This window comes from Pteropus vampyrus, unplaced genomic scaffold, assembly GCF_000151845.1.
Source record: "Pteropus vampyrus isolate Shadow unplaced genomic scaffold, Pvam_2.0 Scaffold110, whole genome shotgun sequence".
NCBI classification, from domain to species: Eukaryota; Metazoa; Chordata; class Mammalia; order Chiroptera; family Pteropodidae; genus Pteropus; species Pteropus vampyrus.
The window spans coordinates 801,141-825,439 of NW_011888891.1; the positions used below are offsets into that span (position 1 = coordinate 801,141).

At 45.7% G+C, this 24,299-nt stretch overlaps 1 protein-coding gene across 2 annotated transcripts in view; it reads left to right on the forward strand.

Annotated features, from left to right (window-relative positions):
• Positions 1–9,066, forward strand: part of CADM1 (cell adhesion molecule 1) — a 322,797-nt gene extending 313,731 nt beyond the window's left edge. For both annotated transcript variants that reach the window (XM_011365362.2, XM_011365363.2), the window contains 2 exons: positions 4,382–4,513; positions 6,536–9,066. In XM_011365362.2, the coding sequence (XP_011363664.1) occupies positions 4,382–4,513; positions 6,536–6,654 (251 nt within the window). In that variant the 3' untranslated portion in view covers positions 6,655–9,066. The remainder of the gene's footprint in view (positions 1–4,381; positions 4,514–6,535) is intronic.
• Positions 9,067–24,299: the final 15,233 nt, after the last annotated feature.

Genomic DNA, 24,299 nt, shown 5'->3' on the forward strand with positions numbered 1-24,299 from the left:
TGACTCTGGCAAGTAATCTGAGGAGTGAAAGCAAGTAGAGAAAGAGGAGTCCCCTAGGGGAGGGCGAGACTGACATTCCACTAGCCATCACTTTTCTTGTCAGGTCCTAGGGAACTACTGCCTTTAGAACTCCCCCTCTACAGCACCCAGGAGGAATGGATCAAGCCAGGTCACCTGACCTGAGGTAAAGAAATCCGAGCAGTTTGGGGCATCACTCTTGGGAGTTTCTTTGAAATATTTTTGTCCTTGCAGTTTCTAAGATGCTAACGTGAACCCAGGAGGTTGAACCTGTGACCCATGCTATAGTAGCCAACTTAATATTCTGCAAGCAGCTTGAAAGCGCTTACCTAGAGCCAAGTTGTTCCAGCTTTTTGCCAAAAGGAATGCTAACTCACGAATACTAAACAGTTCATGATTGATCTGTCCTTAAAGAGACTCGTGTCACACTCAGAGCCATAGACATGACTGCAGGATGGAACAGTACAGGCAAGAAGGATCGTGCCACAAGTATGAGTTGTCATGAACACTTCCAGCATTTGCAAAGTGCACCTAAAACTCAGACTCATGGAATGACTAGGCCTGAGTTACCTGAGGTGACATGTGAAACGACTTGGAATTCTTCAATGCAATCGGAAGGTATCACCCAAACATGCCTGGTTCCTCAAGGTTGGAATAACCATTACGCCGTAGGCATACACCAACCAGACATATGGCTCTGCTCTTCAGGATGATGGAGCAAATTTTAGTCCCAGAAATAGGAACATTCTTACACCTGTTGCTAAGTGTGAGGAAAAATTGTAGTCTGTTAGAAAACAAGAGAACATTACCTCAGGAGCAGGCATGTTTATCTTTCAGTGTTGAAGCTGGTGGCAGTTGAAGCTGGTGGTTGCTCCTTGGTTTCCTTCTCTGCCCTACTGAACAAAGGAGCCAGAAATTTGGAGATGTCCCCAGGAAAGCCAGAGAAGTTCCTGGGGCCTGAGTGAAAGGATCTGCACCCCAACAGGAGCAGGATCTTTGGTTGATGGCAGAAGTCATAGACATTCCCAAGTTTTTCACTTAAAAGTAATTTTTCAGGGAACCGGCCAGAGCTCTTGCTTTATGACCAGAATAGGAAAGGCCAAGCAGCAAGCTGACGGCCTTTGTCAGAGCCATGCCCCTTTCGGTGGTTGATATTTCCTTCAGGTTCCAGTTTTCCTTCTGCTCCAGTAGCCCAGTGCCTCTTTGAGTCACAGCTTGTGCTGATCCTTCATACCATGAGTGAGGCACCAGCCCACAGCTGCAGGCACTTGTCTAGTAATAGGTAACCAGCTTTCACCCTGTTCCACTCACCACCTTGGGCCAATAAATAGCACCGTAAAAACTCTCCCAACCCCATCCCGCACATGGAAACAGAAGGAAGGAGTGAGAAGAGTCCAGAAATAGCACTGCTCTTCAGAGGGGACGCCAGACATGACAGGCGCTGGTGAAACAGCACAACTCTATCAATACCTCCAGCAGTAAACCCGGGGGTGGGGTGGGGGTGGGAAGAGGCGGAGAGAAGCTTGCAACCTGCAATGTTCCCTGTAAATTAAACACTTACCTTCTGTGTCCATCTGCAGTAATTGAAGGCAGGAAACATGTCTCAGTGATTAACTGGTGGTAGTAAACTTTCTGATCAAAGTGAGTACAGAAGGTAGCTGGAGAGGTTACCCTTGTAAATAAGTATTTAAAGTATGTAGGGGAAAATAACTAGAATCCAGGCGTTTAATGTGGGCAAAGTGCAGGGGGAAAAATGGCACTGAGCATCTGTAGCTCTGAAGTTCATGGGGAGCAAAGATCAAATGAATGGTTTTAGCTAGAGAAATTAATCCCACAGATACAGCCTTGTAAGGTTTTTTTGTTTGTGTTTCTTTATCACAGAGCTTCCTCTCTCTCTCTCTCTCTCTCTCTCTCTCTCTCTCTCTCTCTCTCTCTCTCTCTCACACACACACACACACACACACACACACACACACACGGGCTTCTAGAATGTTTCCTGTGCCTAGGCATGGAGGAGGCAGTCTTAACGGTAGACACAAGAGTTCTTTCTCCAAAGGGGTTAGGCCTCTGCCTGAGACAGCTTCTCAAAGCTCCCTCCTCTCAGTCTTTCCGGGACTGGACCCGTCTTTACCTCTTGCCTCTTATACCTCAATGGCTAATGTCGCTTTGTTTTCCTCGCCCAATTCTAAGACATGGAGGTAGTTGAAACACCCTTATTTTTCAATAGGTCTGAAGCTCATGGCAATTGGAGATTAGTTAATTCTCATTCCGACAAGACCCCTCATTTTGACAGCTCCCTAGAAACACAACCGGCTGGCTTTTCTGTTACTTTTGTCTCCCTGTGAGCAATTTTGAATCAGTGCAATTGGAGTGAGAGTCTCCAGTGTGTAAAACACTATCCTCCAGCACATACCCCATGTCCAGGGGCACCCCAAGGGGAGTGTTCCCCTTCAACAAGCTCTGTTGTCTCTTAAAGGAATAAAAAGTTTCCATGGCTGAGTTCTGCTTGTTGAAATGACTTTCAAGACACTGAGGCTATTGCATCTGCAATAGGCACCACTTTCGGCCGAGGAGGGAGATTCCTCTCCACCACGTTTCAAGTCGAGCTTATTAGACATGTTGCTGGAGGGGCTCACACATCACGGAGTGGGCTAATTGGCTGCAGTGCACTCTGCCTCCAACCCATCTCCATTCTCCAATTAAACTCCCATCATCCTGTAGTCCTGGGCGACCTGCTGCTGCATATGATTTGGCATTTCTGTTTGGGTTTGGATTTGGGGGTTTTTTTGTAGTCCTTTCGAAGGTAACTTAATGAAACACTTTAAATACTTCATTTTTAAATTTAAACTCTTTCAATTAAAGCGCTTTCCATGGACCCCTCAGTCACGAGTTGTTTCCCCACATCCTTCAGTAGTTAATCTCAGAGCAGAATTGGAAATATCGATAGAAAGTGTAAATCACGCCCTCCTGCTGAAAGCGTTGTATCAGGTTTCGGCTCAAAAGAGCACCATTACCTTTAGCTGTCACGGATCTGTACACTTGATCGATAAACTTCAAATATTATTAGAGGTGGAGGCTTCAGAGATTTGCTCTGTTCTTTGGAGAGAGACAGAGATAAATCTTTCTTAAAAATTGACTTGAATTTGCACTCTCAGTCTTCCTGGTGAAATGCATTTCTCTTAGGCGTCCAGCAACTGCAAGGGGGACAGATTTATAGGCCATGTGCTTCTTGTACTGAAAGATTTAAATGGTAAATCCTTCACATATGACTTCACAAATCATGTAAAGTTAAAAGATTTTTACCGTTTCTGTTGCTGCTGTGCTTAAATTGTAAGGTACAGCTAGTAAATCATTTTAATGGAGGTGTCGTACTTGACTCAATAAAAAAAAAAAAAAAAGACAATGGTTTAGCTTCCACTCCAAAATGTTAATGTATTAATCAACGGGAGAATAATTGTTTTTTACTACATTATAAATCCCGGGTGCCATTAGGATTTCAGCAAGGGGTGATGTAGCCACGGTCCTAAATTAAAATTGTTTACACTGCCATACATCCATTCCGCATCGCCATAGCTCATTCTGGGTTCATTTTGGAGTGTTCCCCAGCCAAACATGTCATTCCTCAGTCGGAAGAAGACATCCTGAGGGAGTGATGCTTATAAAGGAAAATTAATTGCATTGTGAAGTGTTAAATAAATAAAAGAAAAATCGTCAGTGGCGATGGACAATCATTCCTTGCTGTCTTTTTTGAAATAGGTTTTTAGGTTTTAGATTGAGGCTTACTCCCTCATACATCCTAAATGTAGCAAGCATGTCACTTGTCTTTAGTCTCATAATCCTTGTTTTATCTCTAGGCAGCTGTGGCTTTGGAGCTCCTTACTTTTCCTATGCATATGCCTAGCAGGGAGTAAGTCACGGGGCATCTATAGAAATAAGTCACTGGGCATCTTGCCTCCCCTCCGCAGTTCCTGTTAACTGCCTGAAGGTACCATTCCAAGCGCCCTTAAATAATTAGGTCGTCATCCTTAATAGGATCTGCAACCGGATACACATAGAGTGAATACTAAGACCAGTCAGGAAGGGATGGACCCTATTTCTTCCCTCCCTGTTCCCTAAGCTTGTTCCACATGCATTAGTGCTCCTATGCTGCTTATAACGAAATTGCCTTGTGGGGAGCAAGGATCAATTCAGCACTGGACAGGTCAGTCCGTTCCCTCGGTGTAACTCGATCCATCTCTAGATTGTTCTCTCTGACTCCTCCATTAAAAAAGAAGGTGCCCTCTGACCCTGGAGGCAGTTTCGCCAGGGCTTCTGGTGTCTCATAATGAGCTCTACATCCCTATTCCTCTTCTGATCTCAACAGATTCTCGAGCAGGTGAAGAAGGTTCGATAAGGGCAGTGGATCATGCCGTGATTGGCGGCGTCGTGGCCGTGGTGGTGTTCGCCATGCTGTGCTTGCTCATCATTCTGGGGCGCTATTTTGCCAGACATAAAGGTAAGCAAGGTCCTTTGGCAGGCAGGAGGCCTCGTGTCACCACAGCCTCTGCATTCGGGGACTTTACAAGGTTGTCTTTGATAGGCAATTTATGGTTTATGTGGCCGCATAGTCTCTTTGATTCCTGAAACGGGGAGAGGAAAAAAAAATTTTAGCAGCTGCTGATTAGGACTCTGAGGGTTGATGAGTAGCACTCCTTGATTTGGATTTTCTCTAAATATAAAGCTTTATAGCGTCGTTATTCTACAATCCATAATTGGGGCTAGAATAAAAATTACAAAGTAGAGGCTGGTGTGCAAGGGGTGGCGTGAACCCCAAAACGATAAACACAGAAAGAGCCCACCCATAACCTACTGCTTTCTGCGAAGCAGGTGAACTAGCCCTGCTCCCTGGCCCCGAACTCCAGGTAAGCTGGTCACAGCGGCTGGAACACTTCCTTGGTTTGATGTGCCTTAAAAGCCACATAAATATGTATTTTTAAAATTATCAGTGCAATTGATTTAAATTGCCATTAATCACACACTTATCAGCTGTGCGATCTGGATGGGCAATCATCTTTTCCAATGCTTCTCCTCTCTGCCCCATGCTGCTCTGATCCTCTTCTCCCCTCTGGGTAATTTATTCTTCCTTTTCTTTGTCAGCCCTTGTCTTTCTCAGTTGTTTTTCTCAAGCGCTGTGCAGTGAGCTTGCGGGGCTTCCTATAGTATGAACTCTAGATGTTTGCATACTGCTCGATTGTAGAACCGGGTTTGGGGGCGGTCCCTTGAGCACAGCAATGGAAGTCCAAGGTACTTGACAACCTCCTTTAAGATCCGAAGTAACAGTCTCGAGCGTAAAACCGTTTGGGACCCTCAGGGCTATGTGTACTTCACCCTCTGCCCATATCCAGGAGACAGTCTGTTTGGCAGAGAACTCCCAGCCTCTCGGGGCTGAGCGTGACAGAGCCAGGAAGGTAAGGCCAGATAGCAGGGCAGAAGCCTGTGCAGCAGCTGTGGAGAGCCAAGGGAAGGGGGAAGATGTGTCACTCTACAGAGAAAAGAGGGTTACTGGAGGGAAACTTTAAACGGCTTCCGCCTTCTCAGGTTTGTCACTCTGAAAACCTGAAAACACAACAAATGTATCATCCTTTTTTTACATAAGTCTTCAAAAATACAGTATGTAAGAGGAGGGTTATTTGATTATGACAGGCAGTGTAAGCTCTACCTATATATCCTACTGAGGTGCAGTCCTTGTCTTTCTTTATGTAAACCGTTAGGACTTGGTGATAAGAGTGTCACCAATTTTGTACCCTTCTGTCTATTGTCATTATAAAGTGGCTGTGCCGATTAGCAAATCCATGAATCTGGGTCTGGTCAGAGTTACGCTATGAGAGAGAAAACACTTGTTGCTTAAGGCAGATCCCCATCCTTGATTATAGCTGTCATAATGTCAAATCGTTTCTCGACCTGGAATCCCACTCTGACAAGGAAGGCAAAAGAAAATCAAACATACTTGTACAAGTTCGAGCACATTCTCACCTATGTACAGGTAGGCAATAATGATTCGTGAAGACAGGAGATAAGGGTTCAAATGATATGAGATGACAATAGAGCATCATCAGGGCCCTAATTCATTTATTGGCTAATTGCTCCTTCTTGCTTTGGTCTTTAACCATGTATGTGCACATATCTGGTCATTGGTCCTGGGTGTTTACTGTTTATATGTTAGTCAGCAGCTCTCCAGCTTTCTGCATTTTTAGCTCCCACTCACGTCTTCCTCTGCTGACATCCTCTGGTCATAATCACTGCTCTAATGTCTCATTTGCTGAATTATATCGCAGCGGTTCAGTTGGAGTGGTGCCTTTGGAACCCCCGGATCCCCATTTGTCTCACCCACCTCGCTCTCTTCTTCCAATTGTTTTTTCCCCTCTGCTGCCTGCACACCACTTCGGCTGATGATGGCTATAAAGCAAGTTGCCATCTCTGTACCACTTTACACAGAGGCCATCAGACAGTCACGGTGCTTTACCCCTTCATCTTTCAGGTACATACTTCACTCATGAAGCCAAAGGAGCCGATGACGCAGCAGACGCAGACACAGCTATAATCAATGCAGAAGGAGGACAGAACAACTCCGAAGAAAAGAAAGAGTACTTCATCTAGATCAGCCTTTTTGTTTCAATGAGGTGTCCAACTGGCCCTATTTAGATGATAAAGAGACAGTGATATTGGAACTTGCGAGAAATTCGTGTGTTTTTTTATGAATGGGTGGAAAGGTGCGAGACTGGGGAGGCTTGGGATTTGCTGTGTAAAAAACAAAAAAATGTTCTTTGAAAAGTACACTCTGCTGTTTGACACCTCTTTTTTGTTTGTTTGTTTGATTTTCGAATTTTTATTTCTTCCTACCAAGTCAAACTTGGATGCTTGGATTTAGTTTGGATAGATTGCAGAAAATTCTGTGCCTTGTTTTTTGTTCGTTGTGTTCCTTTTTATTCCCCCCTCCCCCTTTGTGCGCATTTGTTTTTTCCCAAAAATTTTTGGATTTTTTCCAAAATCTCTCATTTTGGCATTTGCCTGCTGGGATTCCTTAGAATCTTTTCTCCCTTATTTTGCTATTGTTTTTACTTTTCTGTTTCTTATCGAAGTAACTGCTTTCTGTTCAAAATTCAGTTTCATAAAAGGAGAACCAGCACAGTTTAGATTTCATAGTTCAGAATTTAGTGTATCCATAATGCATTCTTCTCTGTTGTCGTAAAGATTTGGGTGAACAAACAATGAGAACTCTTCGCTGCTGCCCATGTTTCCAATACTTAGAGCAGTGAAGACTAGAAACTTAGACTGTGATTCAGAAAATGTTCTGTTTGCTGTGGAACTACATTACTGTACAGGGTTATCTGCAAGTGAGGTGTGTCACAATGAGATTGAATCTGTCTTTAATTCTGTATCTGTAGACGGCTCAGTATAGATATCCCACACTGTCCAGAAAGCTTTGGGGTGGAAGGCGGCCTCCTTTCTCAATGCCCTAAACGGACCTGACAGTGAGGGCTGTTCCTTTTATATAAGTGGACAAATTTGAGTTGCCACAGGAGGGGAAGTAGGGAGGGGGGAAAGATAGTTCTGCTCTGGTTATTTCTGTTCCAAATGATTCCATCCACCTTTCCCAATCGGCCTTACTTCTCACTAATTTGTAGGAAAAAGCAAGTCCGTGCGGTGTGCGAATGACTGAATGGGACAGGGTTTTTTTTTCCTTTGTGCTTAGTTAGGAAGGCAGTAGGATGTGGCCTGCATGTACTGTATATTACAGATATTTGTCATGCTGGGATTTCCAACTCGAATCCGTGTGAACCTTTCATTCCTTCAGATTTGGCTTGACAAAGGCAGGAGGTACAAAAGAAGGGCCAGTATTGTTCTCACACTGGTCTGCTGTCGATCTCAGTTCTCAAAAGGTCAGAGCAGAGGTGGAAAAACAGCATGTAGGGGTTTTCAGTTACTTAATCAAAACTCAAATGTGAGTGTTTTTATCTTTTTACCTTTCATACACTAGCCTTGGCCTCTTTCCTCAGCCTTAAGAACCATCTGCCAAAAAATTACAGATCCTCGCATGATGGCAGCCATAGTACATAGTTACTAAAATAAGTTACCTTGAACATATCTTAGATGGGGAGCCTCGGGAGAAGGTAGAGGAGTCACCTTACCATTTACATTTTTTTTTAAAGAAATGTGGGGATTTTCACTGAAACATCTAGGAAATCTAGAAGTAGTCCTGAAGGACAAAACTAAAAACTTACCATGTGTTTTGGTAAGGCTCCAGACTCCAGATTCCAGTCCCTATGGAAAGATGGCATCAAAAAAGATAGATCTATATATATATATATATAAATATATATTATATAACATTTTCAGTGAGTAATTTTGGATTTTGCAAGGTGCATTTTTACTATTGTTACATTATGTGGAAAACTTACGCTGATTTATTTAAGGGGAAAAAAGTGTCAACTCTTTGTTATTTGAAAGCGTGTTTATTTTTCTTGTCTTTATTTTAACCTTTGATAGAACCGTTGCAATATGGGGGCCTTTTGGGAACGGACTGGTATGTAAAAGAAAATCCATATCGAGCAGCATTTTGTTTTCCCCTCTCCTATCCCTAGGCACTTAACCAAGACAAAAAGCCACAACGAACATCCCTTTTTCTCAATGGATTTTATAATGTGCAGCTCTATTCCGAGCCCTTAGCACCCATTCTTACCATAGTATATACATATCAAAGGGTGAGAACCATTTAGCATGTTGTTGAAAGGTTTTTTTCAGTTGTGCTTTTTAGGAAAATAAAAAAACAAAAAACCTACCATCGCTCACAGAATTGGCATCTCATTTTTGGGACCTCCCATCTTTCTGTTTTGAAAAGTGTACAGTAGTGCAGTGTTCCTGATGTAACTTTTATGGCTTACAATGTTGACATGTCTCAGGTTCATGTGTTTCGATTGGTGTTTTCCGTCTCAGGTAGATTGCAAAGTGTAGGCCCCACACATTGGAAAAAAATAATAATAAAACAAAGCAAAAACAGGAATTTATGAATTTTAGTTGTATATTGGTTTATGTATTTTTTTCTTAAGTATACAGTGCACTGTTTGAAATGTATTGTTGAGTATTACTTTGTACAGGTTGATCACTTTTTTGAGTGAAGAAAGAACAAACTTGTTTTTTGTGTTTTTTAAAGGAATATAAAATAATGAAGGATGTACAATTGATGCCAAATAAGCTTGTTCTTTAGTCACACCTACGTCTTATTTTTCCCTTTAGGCCAGTTCTGTTTTTGAGGTGTACATGAACAATGTTACGGTGTAAGAAGCTCCATATCCACATGTTCCCATTCGCATTTTGTATTGGTTCATGTATACCATTTTTACAAAAAAGAAAAAGAAAAAAAGAAGTACTATAAAATATCTGTCTTCTTAATAAAAAAATTAATGTTACAAAGTGATCCTTTAATCTCATTATGGACTTTGTACTGGACGCCTCGGCGCGAGAGAAGAGATGGGCCCTGGCCCGGCTTCCTCCTCAGGCCCCGCCCACGGAACGCCCCCCCTCAGGCCGCGAGCACAGAGCACAAGGCAGTGCATGCCAAGAAATGCTGCCGGCTGGGTTTCTTTGATCCAATTTCTCTTCCTCCACTCATCCTTCCTTTCCTTGTTCTCTTCTCCCCCCTCAGGGGCCAGGTGGCCCAGGTGCTTTGGCAGCGTCGACTCAGCGCTCTGTGCAGGTGTGCGCGATGCAGCGGCGGGCCAGCCGGGGACAGGCCCCTGCTGTGGATTCGGCTCCCGCCTCCTTCCCTCTCTTCCCCCTCTTTTCACGCACCACCCTCACACCAACTTTCCTGTGTTGGCTGCTCCACCTGTCTCTTACTTTGGGATTTCGTGTCTTAACAATTCATTCCGCCCTCTTCATTTCAAGTTCTCTCTCCTTTAAAAGAAGACGCCCTGCGGAAGACTGGCTTGGCCTCCTATGGAAGATAGTTGCCAGTTCCTGTTCAGGCTGCTGGGACTCAAGTCTGTCGTCATCCTCCTTGCCTTGCAGGCCGACTTTGCAATGACTGCCCTTCCTGGTGACTGATCTTACAAATGTGCAGATAATATTTGAGCAGCTCCAAAGTGCCCGTTCCCCACCACTCACCCGGCTGTGGTTGAGTTTCCCCTTTTCTCTCTTGGGCAGGGAAAGGGGAAAGCTCAGCAGTGGGAGAAAAGGTAAGCTCCGGAAAAGCCGAAGGCCGTGTATCCCATTTCAGTCTCTTTCATCCCCGCCTGGTCTCTTGCCTGTCTCTATAAAAATCAGCTGATCAGATGCACAGTTATTGAGCACTGTATAGCCAGCATCGTGAGAAATACAGAGAAGGATAAAGTCCCTGGAGGCTAACCAGGGCATCGGTTTCATCCACATGAAAACATGAAATGGTCCTCAGTCCGGGGTGTGGGGATGGGGCTCCACCCAACACAGTTGAAGGAGCCCACACGGTGCTGTGGGAATTGCTTGGAGAAGGGAAATCAGTGAAGAGTGGGGAGTCAGCTTTCTGGAGGAACTGGGACCCCAGCTGAATCTCAGAGGATGATTTAGTGGACAAAGAATGTGAATCACAGGTACTGATGGCAGTGAGCCCAGCCAGCCCTCTGACTTGTGCGAAAAGAATAAAGCGAAATCAGATGTGTGGAGGGTGGGGGATCAGTCTTATGGCTGTTCTCAAAGTCCAGGCAGAGGTGTCAGGATTTCAGGGGCCTCTCCCAGCCTCTGCCAGAGGGCAGGGAGCAGCGGGCAGCTCCAGTTGATCATAGCTGTGTAAAAAGTCTGCTGCAGGTGCTAGACGGTAGAGATCAAGAGCATGCTAAGGGAGGCTGCCAGGGTTCCAGTTTCCGCTCCACCACTTATTAGCTGTGAAACCTCAGGCATGTGGACACATCACACTCTCCTAAAGCTTGCCGTAGAATGTTTAATGACCCATTTCCTCACCCTTCGTTAGTATAGTTAATCCAGGCCACGTGGCACACAGTATGTTTATTGTCCCCAACCCTCTCCGCTTGTCTGAAGCACGAGGTGCCACTTTTGGCCATAACCTACAGAAAAGGGAAGCAAGAAGTTCGTTGAACTGAGGCAGACGTGAAGTGGCGACTGGCTGCTCGTTTGCCTTGGAGTTCCACAGGGTATGCAAATGAGAAAGCACCTAGTAGCAGTCCAAATAGCAGGAGTTGATAAGTTGCCTGGGCCTTCATTTGGTATGGGAGGGGAAATGGACCTCATTTCCTTTGGAGAGTTTTCCAATGTTTGGCCTGCTTGCATTCTCCAAATACATCAACCGGACCCCCGAGGTGATATGCGGATGTTAATTGGTGCAATCTTTCACTGTCCTCTGTCTACCTGAAATGTAATTCTTGTACTGCTGTGGACTTACTCCATGGAGAAATGTCCCTTTGATTCTGTCATCCAGAACCTTAAAGCAACCATGCAGTCACCATGCTACAGGTAGAAAGACTCTGCCTAAGCAAAGGCATTTTTTTTATTATAAAATTCTGCCCAAGACTAATCATACCTTTTTGCCAGAATGCCAAGTATATGGCCCTTAGTCATGAATAGCTGGCAGCCAAATTCCTTCAGAGTGAAATTTGTCACCACAGCCACACATGTATTGTTTGGAACTATTTCCAAAGGAAGCACTTGGATGTCCTGGCCTTGTACAGGAGAGGGAAAGGGGGACTCTGGGCCATCATCGAAATGACCTTAGGAACCAATATGTTAAAGTCAGTAGTAGACACATAGTAGACACTGAGCAAGTAGTTTAAAGGGAAGCTAATCAAGCACCTGGTTGCCAGAGTCCCACTTTGTACTTAGTATCTCAAACCTCGACATTTGTAAGTCCATCCTCAACACAGGAAGCTTTCGGGTGGCCTTGAAGAAATCAGCCGGCCAGCCTTGGGTTAAGTGCTATTAGTCCCATCATCCTCAAGGACCTGCCAAGACAGAGTATATGTTCCCTGCAGAGAATGACATTTTTGGTAATGGCTAAGCAAAGCCTCACCATTGCTGGCATATATTGTCAGGAGTCTTCAGAATGAGGTATGGTATGTTAGAAAAAAAGTCAAACTACATTCCTTGCCTTATCTGTGTTCATCTCAAAATCGTGAAATGTGTTCCTGATAGGAGCCACAGTATTTAATGCACCCATATCACCCCCCACATTACACATGCCAAAAAGGGTACTGGGCACAAAGATACTGTGAGCACCCTAAAACTGACACTTGAAAGCAAGAATCTTCTATTTTCAAGTCTTCCAATCCTCAAGTTCTAGGCAGTTTCGTACACAGGAAATTATATTTGTTTCGATTTTTATGTTTGCATTTTCATTCCAAAGAGAACATAAAATGTCTACTGCCCCTGGTGGTCAGTGCCAGGAAATGCAACTCAGGCCTTAAACATATTTAAATATGGAATTAATTCCGAGGAACCCGACTTAAAGCCTGCTGCTGCTTCTGTCTCCCTCATGCACACTCACCCTCGACTCCCATTTAACTGCCTCCTAATCCTTTGAGGTGTTGAGCTGTGGGGCGGTGATTGGTGATTTCGGGGAAAGTGAAGACCACTACTGAGGGTTGACAACGCGTGCGCTGGGCCCAGGACTTCGCCAGCTGCCCTCCAGACGTGCACTGGCTCACAGTCACACTGCAGACATGGTCGCCTTAAATCTCCCTTAAGTGATATCTTCTCAGGTTAATTAATCACCAGGCTTAAACTTGCTGTTACCAGCAGGAAGTCCATCCTGAAGTCAGCAATGTTACGATTGCATCTTCTAATACTGTTTATCCTGCATTAGTGTTTACTTAGGGGGAAAATTGATCCGTAATTGATATTTCAGTCTTCCAGAGCTGGTGTTGGAAGAGCCTAATGCAAGCCTTTAATAGCAAGCAAATATTTAAATCCCTTAATGGTTGCTGCATATTGAAATGTGTGACGTTGTTACTCTTTTCGGTTTGTTTTCTCTGTAGTTGTGTATTTCATCGTTTAAACTTGCATCGGATGCTGGCAGGCTCGAGTCTAGCTAATCCACAAAAGCTGTTTGCCCAGACACAGCAGACCTGATTAAAAAGTATTGCTATGGAAGGAAGTCTTCACACTAATCAGTCTTTGTTAGCTAGTGACGAAATTACTATCCATTTCTCTCTCTCTCTTTCTCTCCCTCTCTCTAGGCCTGTTTTCTCTAACCTCCTCTCCCAGAATAAAGTGATGGGGGCAGCTATAGTGTTGCAATTAGGAGCATGAATCTTTTATCGTTTGGACAAGGAAGGGAAAATGCCATTACTGTCAACTGAAATGTCCTACTTGGGTTTTTTGCTCCTACTTCCCTGCCAAAGCCCTTTGCTGCTGCTGAAAGTGTGTAACATTCACAGCTGTTCTTGATGGCTTGATTCTTAACGCAGCCAGAAATGTAGCCCGGGAGATGCTTAAGACAGTTTATGGAAAATAATAGATTTCCTTGCAGAGACACCAATGCATCGAGAAGGGCGTTGAGTCACGTTAGATCCAGCCAAGATCACCAGTTTTCTCCCTTTCTGGCGTCAGTTACAAAGGCTATTGCTTTCAAAAAAAAAAAAAAAAATGCAGGCCCTCTTGAATCCTCTGTTTTCCTGGTTGGTTTCTATCAGCACCCACAAGTCTCTGGCTATGACGGCCATTGTCTCACCACTCACCTCCAGGAGCTGGGAGATTGACAAGCAGTGCCTACAGAAGTGGAAAGAAAAGGATGCTGCAGAGTGGAGAAGAAGAACTCCTGGGAGAGCCGGCCAACGGGACTTGAGACTAGGTCCACCAGCCCAGGGGCTCCAGAGACAGAGTGGCTGTGCTGAAGGCCACCACTACCATCCTAGCACAAGGGCGGGGTCCTTCCCTAAGTGGCATCCCCATGTGGTCATCAGGAATGGCAAGCAGCCGTGCGGTTAGTTCCGCTAGCTGCAGCTACACAGCCTGTCACTGTACCGCCTCAGCCCCGGCCCTTAGTTAAGAACCTCTGAGAATGACACCCCTTTGGTGGGCCAAGAGGGAGTAGCTTCTCAGTCACAAATGTTTGGGAGGCTGCAAGGATGAAAGAGTAAACAATGTATCACAAGGTTGCCGCTTTCAGACTGTTTCTGCAAAAGCATGTCCAAAGCCATGTGTTTCTTCACCCCAGAGTGCCTCCCCAGTCATGCCAGGAAGGGCGGTAGAGGGCACGGCCGGCGGGCACTGGCCAGATCTCTCTCCCTTCTACTCTAATCGCAGCCGCGAACACCCCGAGTCGAGTTGCCGCTTCTCCCCCACTGTTTTCGTTCTCAGCTTCTCCTAAATGGAAACCATTAATCATACTAAATTGTGCAATGATTTTGTGATAGGGAGAATGCTGATGGCAAAAATCATTCTCCTTTGTTGTGCCAGGCAGGCAAAAGGCAGAAGTATTAGCGCGTTGCCCTGCCTGGCTCCTTGCAAATGCTGACCATGTGTTTGCCCACGCAGCTGCCTCTATGCACACAGCTTATTTTAGCGCCAGTCTAAGGCATTCCAACTGTTGATAGAAAACGAGGCGCCCAGCCACCTCTTATTTTAAGGACTTCCAGTAAGACTTGTAGCTCTGGGCACTCCCTAAAGTCTTTCCCATTTCAAGGGCCCTGATCAGGGGGAGGGTTGCTGTGGGACTGGTGGAAAACCTGAGCTACTCTCAGATGGGGTGAGCTGGTGGGGGAAGCTATGCCCCCCACACACTTCTGCCAGCTGGATTTCAGAAGAAGCCAGGTGTGGGTACCAAGGAGGCTTTTTGCCTTTCAGAATTTGATGTCTGCTTCGCTTTCGACAAGCCTCTTTGTAAGCCACCCCTTCTGAATTAGAATCATTTTCCAAAAGCTCTTAAGCTATGATTAATGCCAGGGCTGTTTTTAACAATCATCCTGCCAGTCTTAAGCTGTAGTCATTTTCAATAATTTGGAGTGCTCAAAGGCAAGCCAGGAGTTTGTTGACAACAAAACCCATAAGAGCACAGCCAGGCAGCCACAAAAGATGGAAAAGCAAAGGGACCATTTGGGCTTAGCTGGCTTTCTGCTCCCAGAGTTTCACCACTAAAAGTTTGATTGAACACTCACAATGCATTAAGGATCCAACTGTGAACATGGCTCAGCAAGAGGACTGCCAGCCTGGCTTTTGTGTGAACAAATGAGCAGCGTGTTTGGAGGGCTCCTGGTTTATTTATGGACATGTGTGGTTCATTCATGCCGTCCCCAACCAGAGAGCCCTCGTTTGTCTTCCATTTGCCAACATCAAAGACCGGGAAAAGAAATGCAGTTGCTTTGCTCTGAGGCTGTTCACTTCCCATGAATGCTGAGCAAGGCCAAGGCTAGGATTTGGGAATCCAGCTCCATGAATGGCCCCAGCCATCTCTGCAGCCATGTGTATCAAACTAGCATTCTCTTTTTAATCTTGGCAATGTCATGCTAGAGTATCCATCTGTTTGAAAGCCCGATCCGAAGCTGTGGCTTAAAATGTCCACGATCACAGATTTACTTAGACTCAGCTTTGCATGGCACTTACTTCTGGCTCATTACTTCCCTTGGTAGGAAAGAGTCAGCTCTGGGTGACGGGCGTTTAATCCAATGAATTTGGTATGATTTATAGGTATCTGTGTCTCGATCCAGCCCTGCCTCCGCACTAGCGGTTACATAGGTTACATTGATAGCCAGGGAGAATACAGACGTCTGGGTACAGCTCGGAGCTCTCATTAGCTAACTTCCAATAAACTTCCTTCAACCCTGAATCACAACAGGAGTCCCAGTCCTGTGTTCAGGCCTCAGATATATTGGTCATATTCCCTCTCTCGGTCCCTGTTGACTTCACACTCTTTCGTTCTGAGGCTGCACGGATAGATTTCTAGTATTTGGTCTCTGGGTGATGTTTCCGTCTTGGCCAGAAGTGCCCAAAATGATACTCATAACATCTCTACGCTACTCACCTCTTAAAGACTTTTGCCAGGTTCTCCTGGCAGCTTTTCAAGGGCCTCGCTGGGACACCATCCCCTCCAGCATGGCACCTGCCTTAATTAGGATCACGCAGAGTTGGGGAAATGAAAGGTTTCCTTAAACCTGCTCCTGCCCTTATATACCCCTTCTCAGCATCACCAGTCAAACCAGAACCTGGGAGCCATTCCAGATTCTTCCCCCTTCCTCATCTCCCATGTCTAGCTAGTTCCTGTCTCCTGCCCGCCGCCTGCTAAATGCTTCTCCAGCTTGACCCGACCTCGTCATTGTTATGTCCCTTGCCTAGTCCAGGCCCTTTGCCTTCAGCCTCAGAGATGTAACAGCCTGTCCTCTGGCTCCCTGTGCCTCTGCGCCATCGTCAGGCCCGAACCCTGGTGAACGGGGTCCCTCCCCTGCTTGGAAACTATTGCGTGAACTTTGAATGCAGAACAAACTTAAATCCTCACAATCTGCTATCGATTCAGTCTCACCTGGTGGCGCTCCATCATTCAGACCCCCTGCCCCATATCCCTCAAGTTCCATTTCACTGCCATCCACACCTCTGTGCCTTTGAACATTCCAGAAGCGTCCTTCTCCCTTAGGTGACTTGGCTGTGCTTTCCCAACCCCTCACGCTTTCCTCAATTTGTGTCCTTATCACATATCTGAACTGTGTGTTTACCTTTCTGTCTCCCTCAATAAAACAGTAAATTCATTGAGAGTAGAGACTGTATCTGATCCAGCTCTGAATCTCTGAAGCCAAGCAGGGTATCTGGGCCTGTGCCCAGTAAATTATTGAATAATAAGAGAGAGATTTTTTTTTCATCTGTGGTTAGATTAGTCTTTCATCTGTCTGCCTCTTTCCTGAAAATATCCTGGTAAGCTTGCTTTCTTCTTTCAAACCAGCGATTCTATAGTTTCTAGAACTCCCTCTGTCTGCTCTGTTAAATTTCTTTTTCGGTTTGATTTTGATTCTGTTTCTTGCTGTCCTGATCAACATCGTTTTTCCCCATCTCTCCTTTCTTCTATCTCTCTGGACCGTTTTATCTATTAAGGTCAATGCGGACAGTGCCTGTGTCCTATAAATATTTCAGGGGCCCGTGCACTTATTGGAGACCTGGAAAGAAAAAATACAGAGAAGAAAACTGTATAAGCAAAATTATTGAATGTTCAATTAAATATCTATAAAACCAAAACATTGTCAACCAGCAAACTGCGATCAAGCAAAACTGGTAAATAACCACATATAAATTGTATTCGAGGTGAGATATGACTGTATGTGACATAGTGCAGAATAGAGTCTTCGTCAAAAGAGGTCCTAGAGCCCACGAAGGTTTTAAAACAGTGCCACTACTCCTTTCTTTTCCTTTCCTCTTTCTCTTTCATCCTCTTGCGGTCTCTCCCCACCCCTCTGATGTTGCACCCCAACCGGGAACACTCAGACCAGGTTTAGGAGGGAGCCAGCCCACGAGAGGCCCAGGTGGGCAGAGTACTGACTGTTACGTGAGCCATCAGGCCCTCCTCAAAGACTGCCCCTCGGCAAGAATCTGATGAATACACCCAGGGCTCAGGGTGGAAAGCTGAGCTGCCCCAAATATGCACAGGACACTGTAAACTTTCATTAGCGATTGATTCTCCTGGTTTCAGCACTGGCAGTCTGTAGCAAGCTCTGACCTACACGCCGGGCTTCCAATCTGTACAGCAAATTGTCGGCGTGGACTCTCTGGGCTTCGGAGGGCAGGTGACTGTCCTGCCCTGCTGCTGACTTCCGCTCTTGGTTTTTGTTTTGGTGCACGTGGGAGGCGGGCAGGCCGGTGGTGACAGAGCTCTGACTCCAGGAGCCAGCATTCATGAGCGCTGTTTCCAGCTGAGCCTGATTCAGCCCTGTGACCTTGGGCAAATCACTTCCTCCCTGGGCCCTGCTCTCCATTTATAAAGGGCCTCTATCCCAAATTGTTCCGAGTTATTTGTTTGTGAGGTACCTTGACATCTCAGGTCCAAGGCATGGTAAAGAGCAAAAGTACTGCTACTGTTATAGTGCATTTAAAACCCCAAATAAAATGTGTTGCCAGCTTTTGAGTTGAAAATTTAAAAGCTGTAATAATTGATGACTAATTTCACTGTTGGATTTATGGTATCCTTGCCGTGATGACATCATCCAAGTTTTGCCCTTTTTCATTAAAAAATAAATAAAGGCTCTTTTGTGAAGAATGGATTTCATTTAGTAAATAATTTTGACTTGTGTAATGACTTCTGTGACTTTTCCTTAACATCTTGGAAAAAGCCTTGCCCCCACCACAGTTTTCCATCTCGGTGCTCCATAAAGTAATTGTGCAATTAGGAAGAAGTGGCTGTGGCTGGAGCATCGCGTGTCTCTATATTTTAAGTTGGGCATCTGACTTTGGCTCCCTGCTTGCTGGAGTGGGTGAGCTAGCTTGTTATTAAAAAAAAACAATTATGCTGTTAAAAAATCAGGAGCTCCACAAGTGAAGAGCATCGATTGGCGAGAGCTGGTCAGTTATCACCAGAAGGTCCTGACAACACACTAATAGGTTTTTCTGAAGATCCAATCAAATTTTCTAGGCAGAGGCTTGAGGTGTTCCACATGGGATAATGCTTGTCCTGGCCAATATTGATTTCAGTGTGGCTCTCTCCTCTTTTACCTCTCACTGGCTCACACTCTTCTGCTGCCACTTTTTTTTTTTATAATAAAGAGTTGAGCGTTTTATTCCATGTTAACAGTTTGATGGGGGAGGGGGCGACTCCAAAGACTCGTCTGCCCTTGCTGAGGCTTCTCTGCACTATCTCCTTTGTTACTCTATCCTTAAAGTCAGATACAGCATCACCGCTTCCTGCTCTGCGTCTCCCTGACCTTGTGGGTTTTATTCACATAGCTGCTTTTAGCCCAGCCAGCAGCCCCTCTTAGAAGAGATTCAGTTAGAAAGCCTGCTGGGAAGGAGAGATGAAGCAGCTTCAAGTCACAGAGATTTCTCGTCTCCCAGAAAAGTGAATTCTCTGGGCAAGGAGAAGGTGTTGGTCTGTAGGTACGTGAGTGTGTGTGAGTATATAAGTGTGTGTGTGTGTGTGTGTGTGTGTGTGTGTGTGTGTGTGTGTGTGTGTTTTAGGAGGAAGGCAAGGATACCAGACACAGTTGTACAGATTGTTCACTTCAGATCAAGGGGGTACATGGGGATGAGGATCCAGCTTACCCTCTGGCAGTTAACCTTGGTGCCCTGATGCCCAGTTGCATCTTCTTGGAGGAAGGCGTGATACCCAGTTGCATCTTCTTGGAGGAAGGCGTGATGCCCAGTTGCATCTTCTTGGAGGAAGGCATGCCATCTTTCCAATTCACACAAAGATGTCTGGCCCATTGGTGGCCTAGAGAAAGGCAGTGGAAATCCAGAGCCTCCAGAATCCAGACTAGCTCTGTTCCTGAGCGCTGCTCTGTCTGGGCCCTGGCAACTGCCGTGAACACCACCAGACAGCCATGTTAGCACTATCAAACATTCTCTCAGCCAGTCCATAATCATTAGTATTCCAAGTATACTCAAGGTCCACAGGAAGACCTTCGATCTAATGAGTTGGCATATAGCCCATCAAACCTGTTCTGCTAATTCATCTCACCCAGGACCCTCCATGTGGCCTAGGCAATGGGCACCTTGCAGATCTTAGCTTGTACCAGCTCTATTGCTCCTTGTTATTATCAGCAGACTAGGGTTCAAATCCCAACTTGTTCACTTAATAAAAGTTCACTTTGCGCAAGTCTCTGAGTCTATTTTTTCATCCTTCGAATACTGACCAGGTTAAGGGGATCATGTAGGTAAAAATGCTGTGCCGCTACACAAATTTTAATTATAGGCTGTTGTCGAACTTTAAGGCTCCAGGAGCTCCCCGGGGCTTCTGGGACCCTGCCGTTAGCCCCTAAACAGATTCACACCAATTAGCACTCAGTTATGATCTGACACGTTTTCCTCTCTAGTCTCAGGTGTGTGTTTTGTCTCCATATCAGGCTGTTAGTGCCTTGGGCAGCAGGGTCGCATCTTAGCACGTGTGCCCATTCCCCAGAGCCCCGCACTGTGTGGAACACGCAGCGGTTACTCAGTAACGCCCTGACATTCCTGAGCATTTATTGTTACATGATTTTTAGTCTGTAGCACTTCCCATCTAGGAAGAGACTTAAATGGAATCTGTAGCTTTGTTTTAGTTCATCCAATCATAGGATATAGAATGTCAGGTCTGCAGAGCACCTCAAAGCTCGTCCAGTCTAACCCCCTCATTTTATACACTTCAAAAGCAGGCAGCCTCACAGAGAAGAACTAGATACCAGCCGCGCGGTGAGGTATTATGTTACTGATCCCCACCTCCCCCAGCCAAGACACCTGAGCCAAGTTAATGCGGGATGTGCTCCTCACCACTCACTCATCAGGCTGCACACTGCAGGACAGTGGCTCTCAAACTGCGACCTTACAACATGGTGTCGTCTGGAGCTTATTAAAAATGCAGATTTCAGGCCCCACTCCATCTACCGAAGCTGAATCTTTGAAGGTGGGGCCTAGCAATCTGTATGTCAGGGAGCCCCTCAGGTTATTCTGATGCATGCTCCAGTGTGAGAGCCACTGGCTGCTCTAGAGGAAAGGGCTTGCTTAAAGATAGCAAACCTGCATTTGAATCCAGGCATTACTAGTGAGCATTAGTGTCTTTGTGAAGCAGGAAACAGTGCTCACCTCACCTGGCTTTTGCGCTCACTAGCCAAGATGACATACCTGGCACATAGTAGGCACTTAAGAAATGTTTGCTGAATTTGAATTGCCACTTGTCTTGGGTGAGTGGCTGAATGGCTGATTGCAAGCTGATTGGAGGACATGCAACTTTCATCACCTTCATCAGGAAAAAATCTATTAAGTGCCTAAATGCATGATACCCTGTCCTCTACATACTGAGGGAAAAAAAAGCGTTATATAAACCTGGGGAGATGACAAGGTAGAGGGCAGAGGGCAAACTGAAACTGAGAAGATCGTGGTCCAAAGCCCAGCAACACCAATGTTTGATCATTGTGTGATCTTGATAGAATTGCACTAACACACTCATTCATTACACAGATATTTGTGGGCAGAGGGGCTCCTACTATGTGTCAAGCAAGGTGCTAGGCATGGAGAACACTCCAGGGAACAAGTTTGATAGGGCCTCTGTGGCAGATCAAATATCCCGCTTGTTCTCCTATATGCCTCATTCCCCTAGCAGTTGGGCAGAAGGGGTGTGCTCAAACATGATCCTCCAGTCTCTGTGTTCCCCTGCTGTAGATGCTAAGAAACTTGGATGTTCAAGATGGTGCAGCCACAGGTGCTGAAGCCTCCACTGTCCTTGATCCCTGAATGACCAGGTGGAACAGAGGCCCTTGCTGATTCACATGGGACATGTAGCATGAGCGAGGAATATAAGATTTGGGATTTACGTTTCCCTTGCAGAACCCAGCCTCTTCTGACTATTACAGACCCTGCCTATGAGTCTCATATTTAGTCAGGCCGCTGCCCCCCCACAGCTAAGTATTTAGTTATAGTTGTAAGAGATGCCATGTAGGAGACATAGGGGTTTCTATCAAAGCATACATTAGTGAGGCCGTATCAAGTCTGAGGGGTCCCAGGAAGGCTTCTCTGGAGAAACACAAATTGAGATCCAAAGAATAAATAGGAATTATTTCAGCATAAAGGGAAGAAAAGGTCAAGCCCAGGTAGTTGAAACAGCATATGCAAAGGCTCTGAAGCAGGAGCGTGTGCGGTATGGACAAAGAATAGGTTGACAAGGTAGGAGAGCCAAGAGTCAGCATGGGGTGAACATGGACTTGTGCTAGAACCAGATTATGGAGGATTTTATAGGCCATGTCAAGGATTTGGGATTTTACCCTAAAACAAATGGTAAACTGAAAGTTTTAAACGAGGTATCAATGGGAAATCTGCTTTTTTAAATGCTAGGAGCCTCACCTTCTTCATCCGTACAATGAGCAAAATTATATATATGCTTCAAAGACCCATGAAAATGGAACGAAATAACCTCTGTAAAACATGGTGACAGGCACACCGTTAACACTTCCAAGGATCCAGCCCCATCTCTTTGGTTCCCTCCTGCTTAGAGTTTACATCTAACTCAAGCACTCTTGCTATGTTCTTTGTGGGGGATGCTGAGATCTGCAGGAAGAAACCCCAATCACCTTTGCAATAAAATAATAGCTAGTTTTTATTGAGCAGCTACTGCATTCCAGGTACTGTTTTAAGTATGGATTCACTACCACTCTATGGGATCGATGCTATTATTATTGTACCCATTTTACAGATGGAAAAAGCTGGACACAGAGCGGTTGAACTACTTGCTGGGGACCCTATAACTGGTTAATAACAGGGCAGGACTTATTCTGAGACTCTAGCTCTGGGGTCTTCACTCTTAACCACTATGCTTCACTATCTATTTGAAAAAAAAAAAATGGGATTTTGAAGTATAACAAAGTGATCAGAGGGAGCAGGTATGGCCAGGCCCAAAAGGGTGAGTGGAAGAGATGGACTCAGCTTCTGATGCTGAGCAGACTGCTTGCGAGAACAGTGGGTACATCATTCCATGCTGTAGACCGTCTGCCCCTGCAAGGCAGACGCAGAACCTCACAGCCGACTCAGGCATTGCTGGGACCCCAACACCACTCTGGACCAGGGAGTGAAGCTCATTCTTTGTCAACTCCATCACCCCCTGCATGCCTCTTCTAGAGATAATCTTGGCCGGCACAGCCCCACAGCACACAGGTCTCTGTTAGGCAGGACACTTGGAGTCACACGGTGGCATTAGCGGGGCATCTCCCCTGCCGGGAGGACACCAGCAAGCCTGGCATGGATCCATGGGAATGCACCTGAGGCATATGGTGCCAGCTTGTGGAAGGCTGGCCTCGCTGGGCTTTGAGGCAAGCAAGCAGGATGGCCGCCCTGCTCCTGCCACTCTGCAGTCAACCAGAAAGTCAGAAAATGTGCTCGGCGACCAGTGAAGCAGATGGCTGAGAATATCATGTGTATACAATATTTATGAAATGTGAGCTGAGCAGAGCAGCGGCTGAGACTCCTGTCCCAGGCAGAGTAATTCAGCCCTATATGATGAACCATACTGTAATTGGGATAGTTCCAATTTACTAACCATTTGCAAAAGATTACATACCTCTCACATATTATCCTCTCCTAATCTTGCTTTAATGAACACTACTTTATCTGGATGTATAATTTCAGGGTGGGGGAAAAAAACAATTTCTAGCCTAGAAGGCAAAGCTGTAGCTAATAAATTAACATCCAAATTAGGGAGCGGAAGCATAGTTGTGAGATCTATAGCTCAAGTACATTAAAGCCTCCCTCCCCTCGCATGTGGTGAAAGACAGGTGTAGAGGGAGGCGGTTCCTGTTACAACCGGCCCCTTGGACATGGGTTTGAGGACTCTCCCTCCAAGATGGCAGCCTCGCCTGGAACCATTCGCTTCACCTGAATTGGGATCCCACAGGAATATGTTTCCCAGCTGACACTCACGGCTGGAAACAGGCCGTTCTTGTGTTACAGCGGAAGCGAGTCAGACGAGTAGAAGAACTTCCGGGGAGTAATGGTTGTTGGTAAGCATGCCTTCCCTAAAATCCTATGCGAGGAGGGATCCTTAGGAGTGAGTTAATGAACCCATCTCTGCCTCAGTTTCTTTCATCACCTGTAAAATAGGGGTGGGTGGGACAATAATGCTGCCTCATTCAGGCCTTTATTCAACAATTTTTATTCAGACCTACTATGTACCTGGGGCTCTTCTAGGTGCTGGGGAGACAGAAGCTAAAAAAATGAACTTCCTACTCTCATGAAGCTTACATTTTCATGGGGCAGGAAAAACAAATGCTTGGTATGGTAGATGATAGGACAAGGACAGGCTCCCTGCACCTAGCGGACGCATGACAAGCTTGTTCTCTTCCGAGTCCCTTTCCTGCGCGTGGGGATGGCCCAGCACCGAGGCACCCTCACTTCTCCACTGGCCCCCTTTGTGAGGAGTGGTGTGCATTTGAAGTTTGAGACATCTCAGACTTGTTTGGAGCCCAACTTCCGCTCCACAATGAGGGTTGCAGAGAGCAGAGACCCAGCACCAATGCTCTCTCCTGCCCAGAGCTCTGTCCCTGGCTGATGGAGGTAAGAAACCCCCTTCTGCCACCCATCTGTTCACTATGGCACCTTGTGAAAGGTGCAAGGGACCCGAAGAGGTGGTCAGAGAACACACCAGTGTGAGAAAACACTAGCAATTCTGG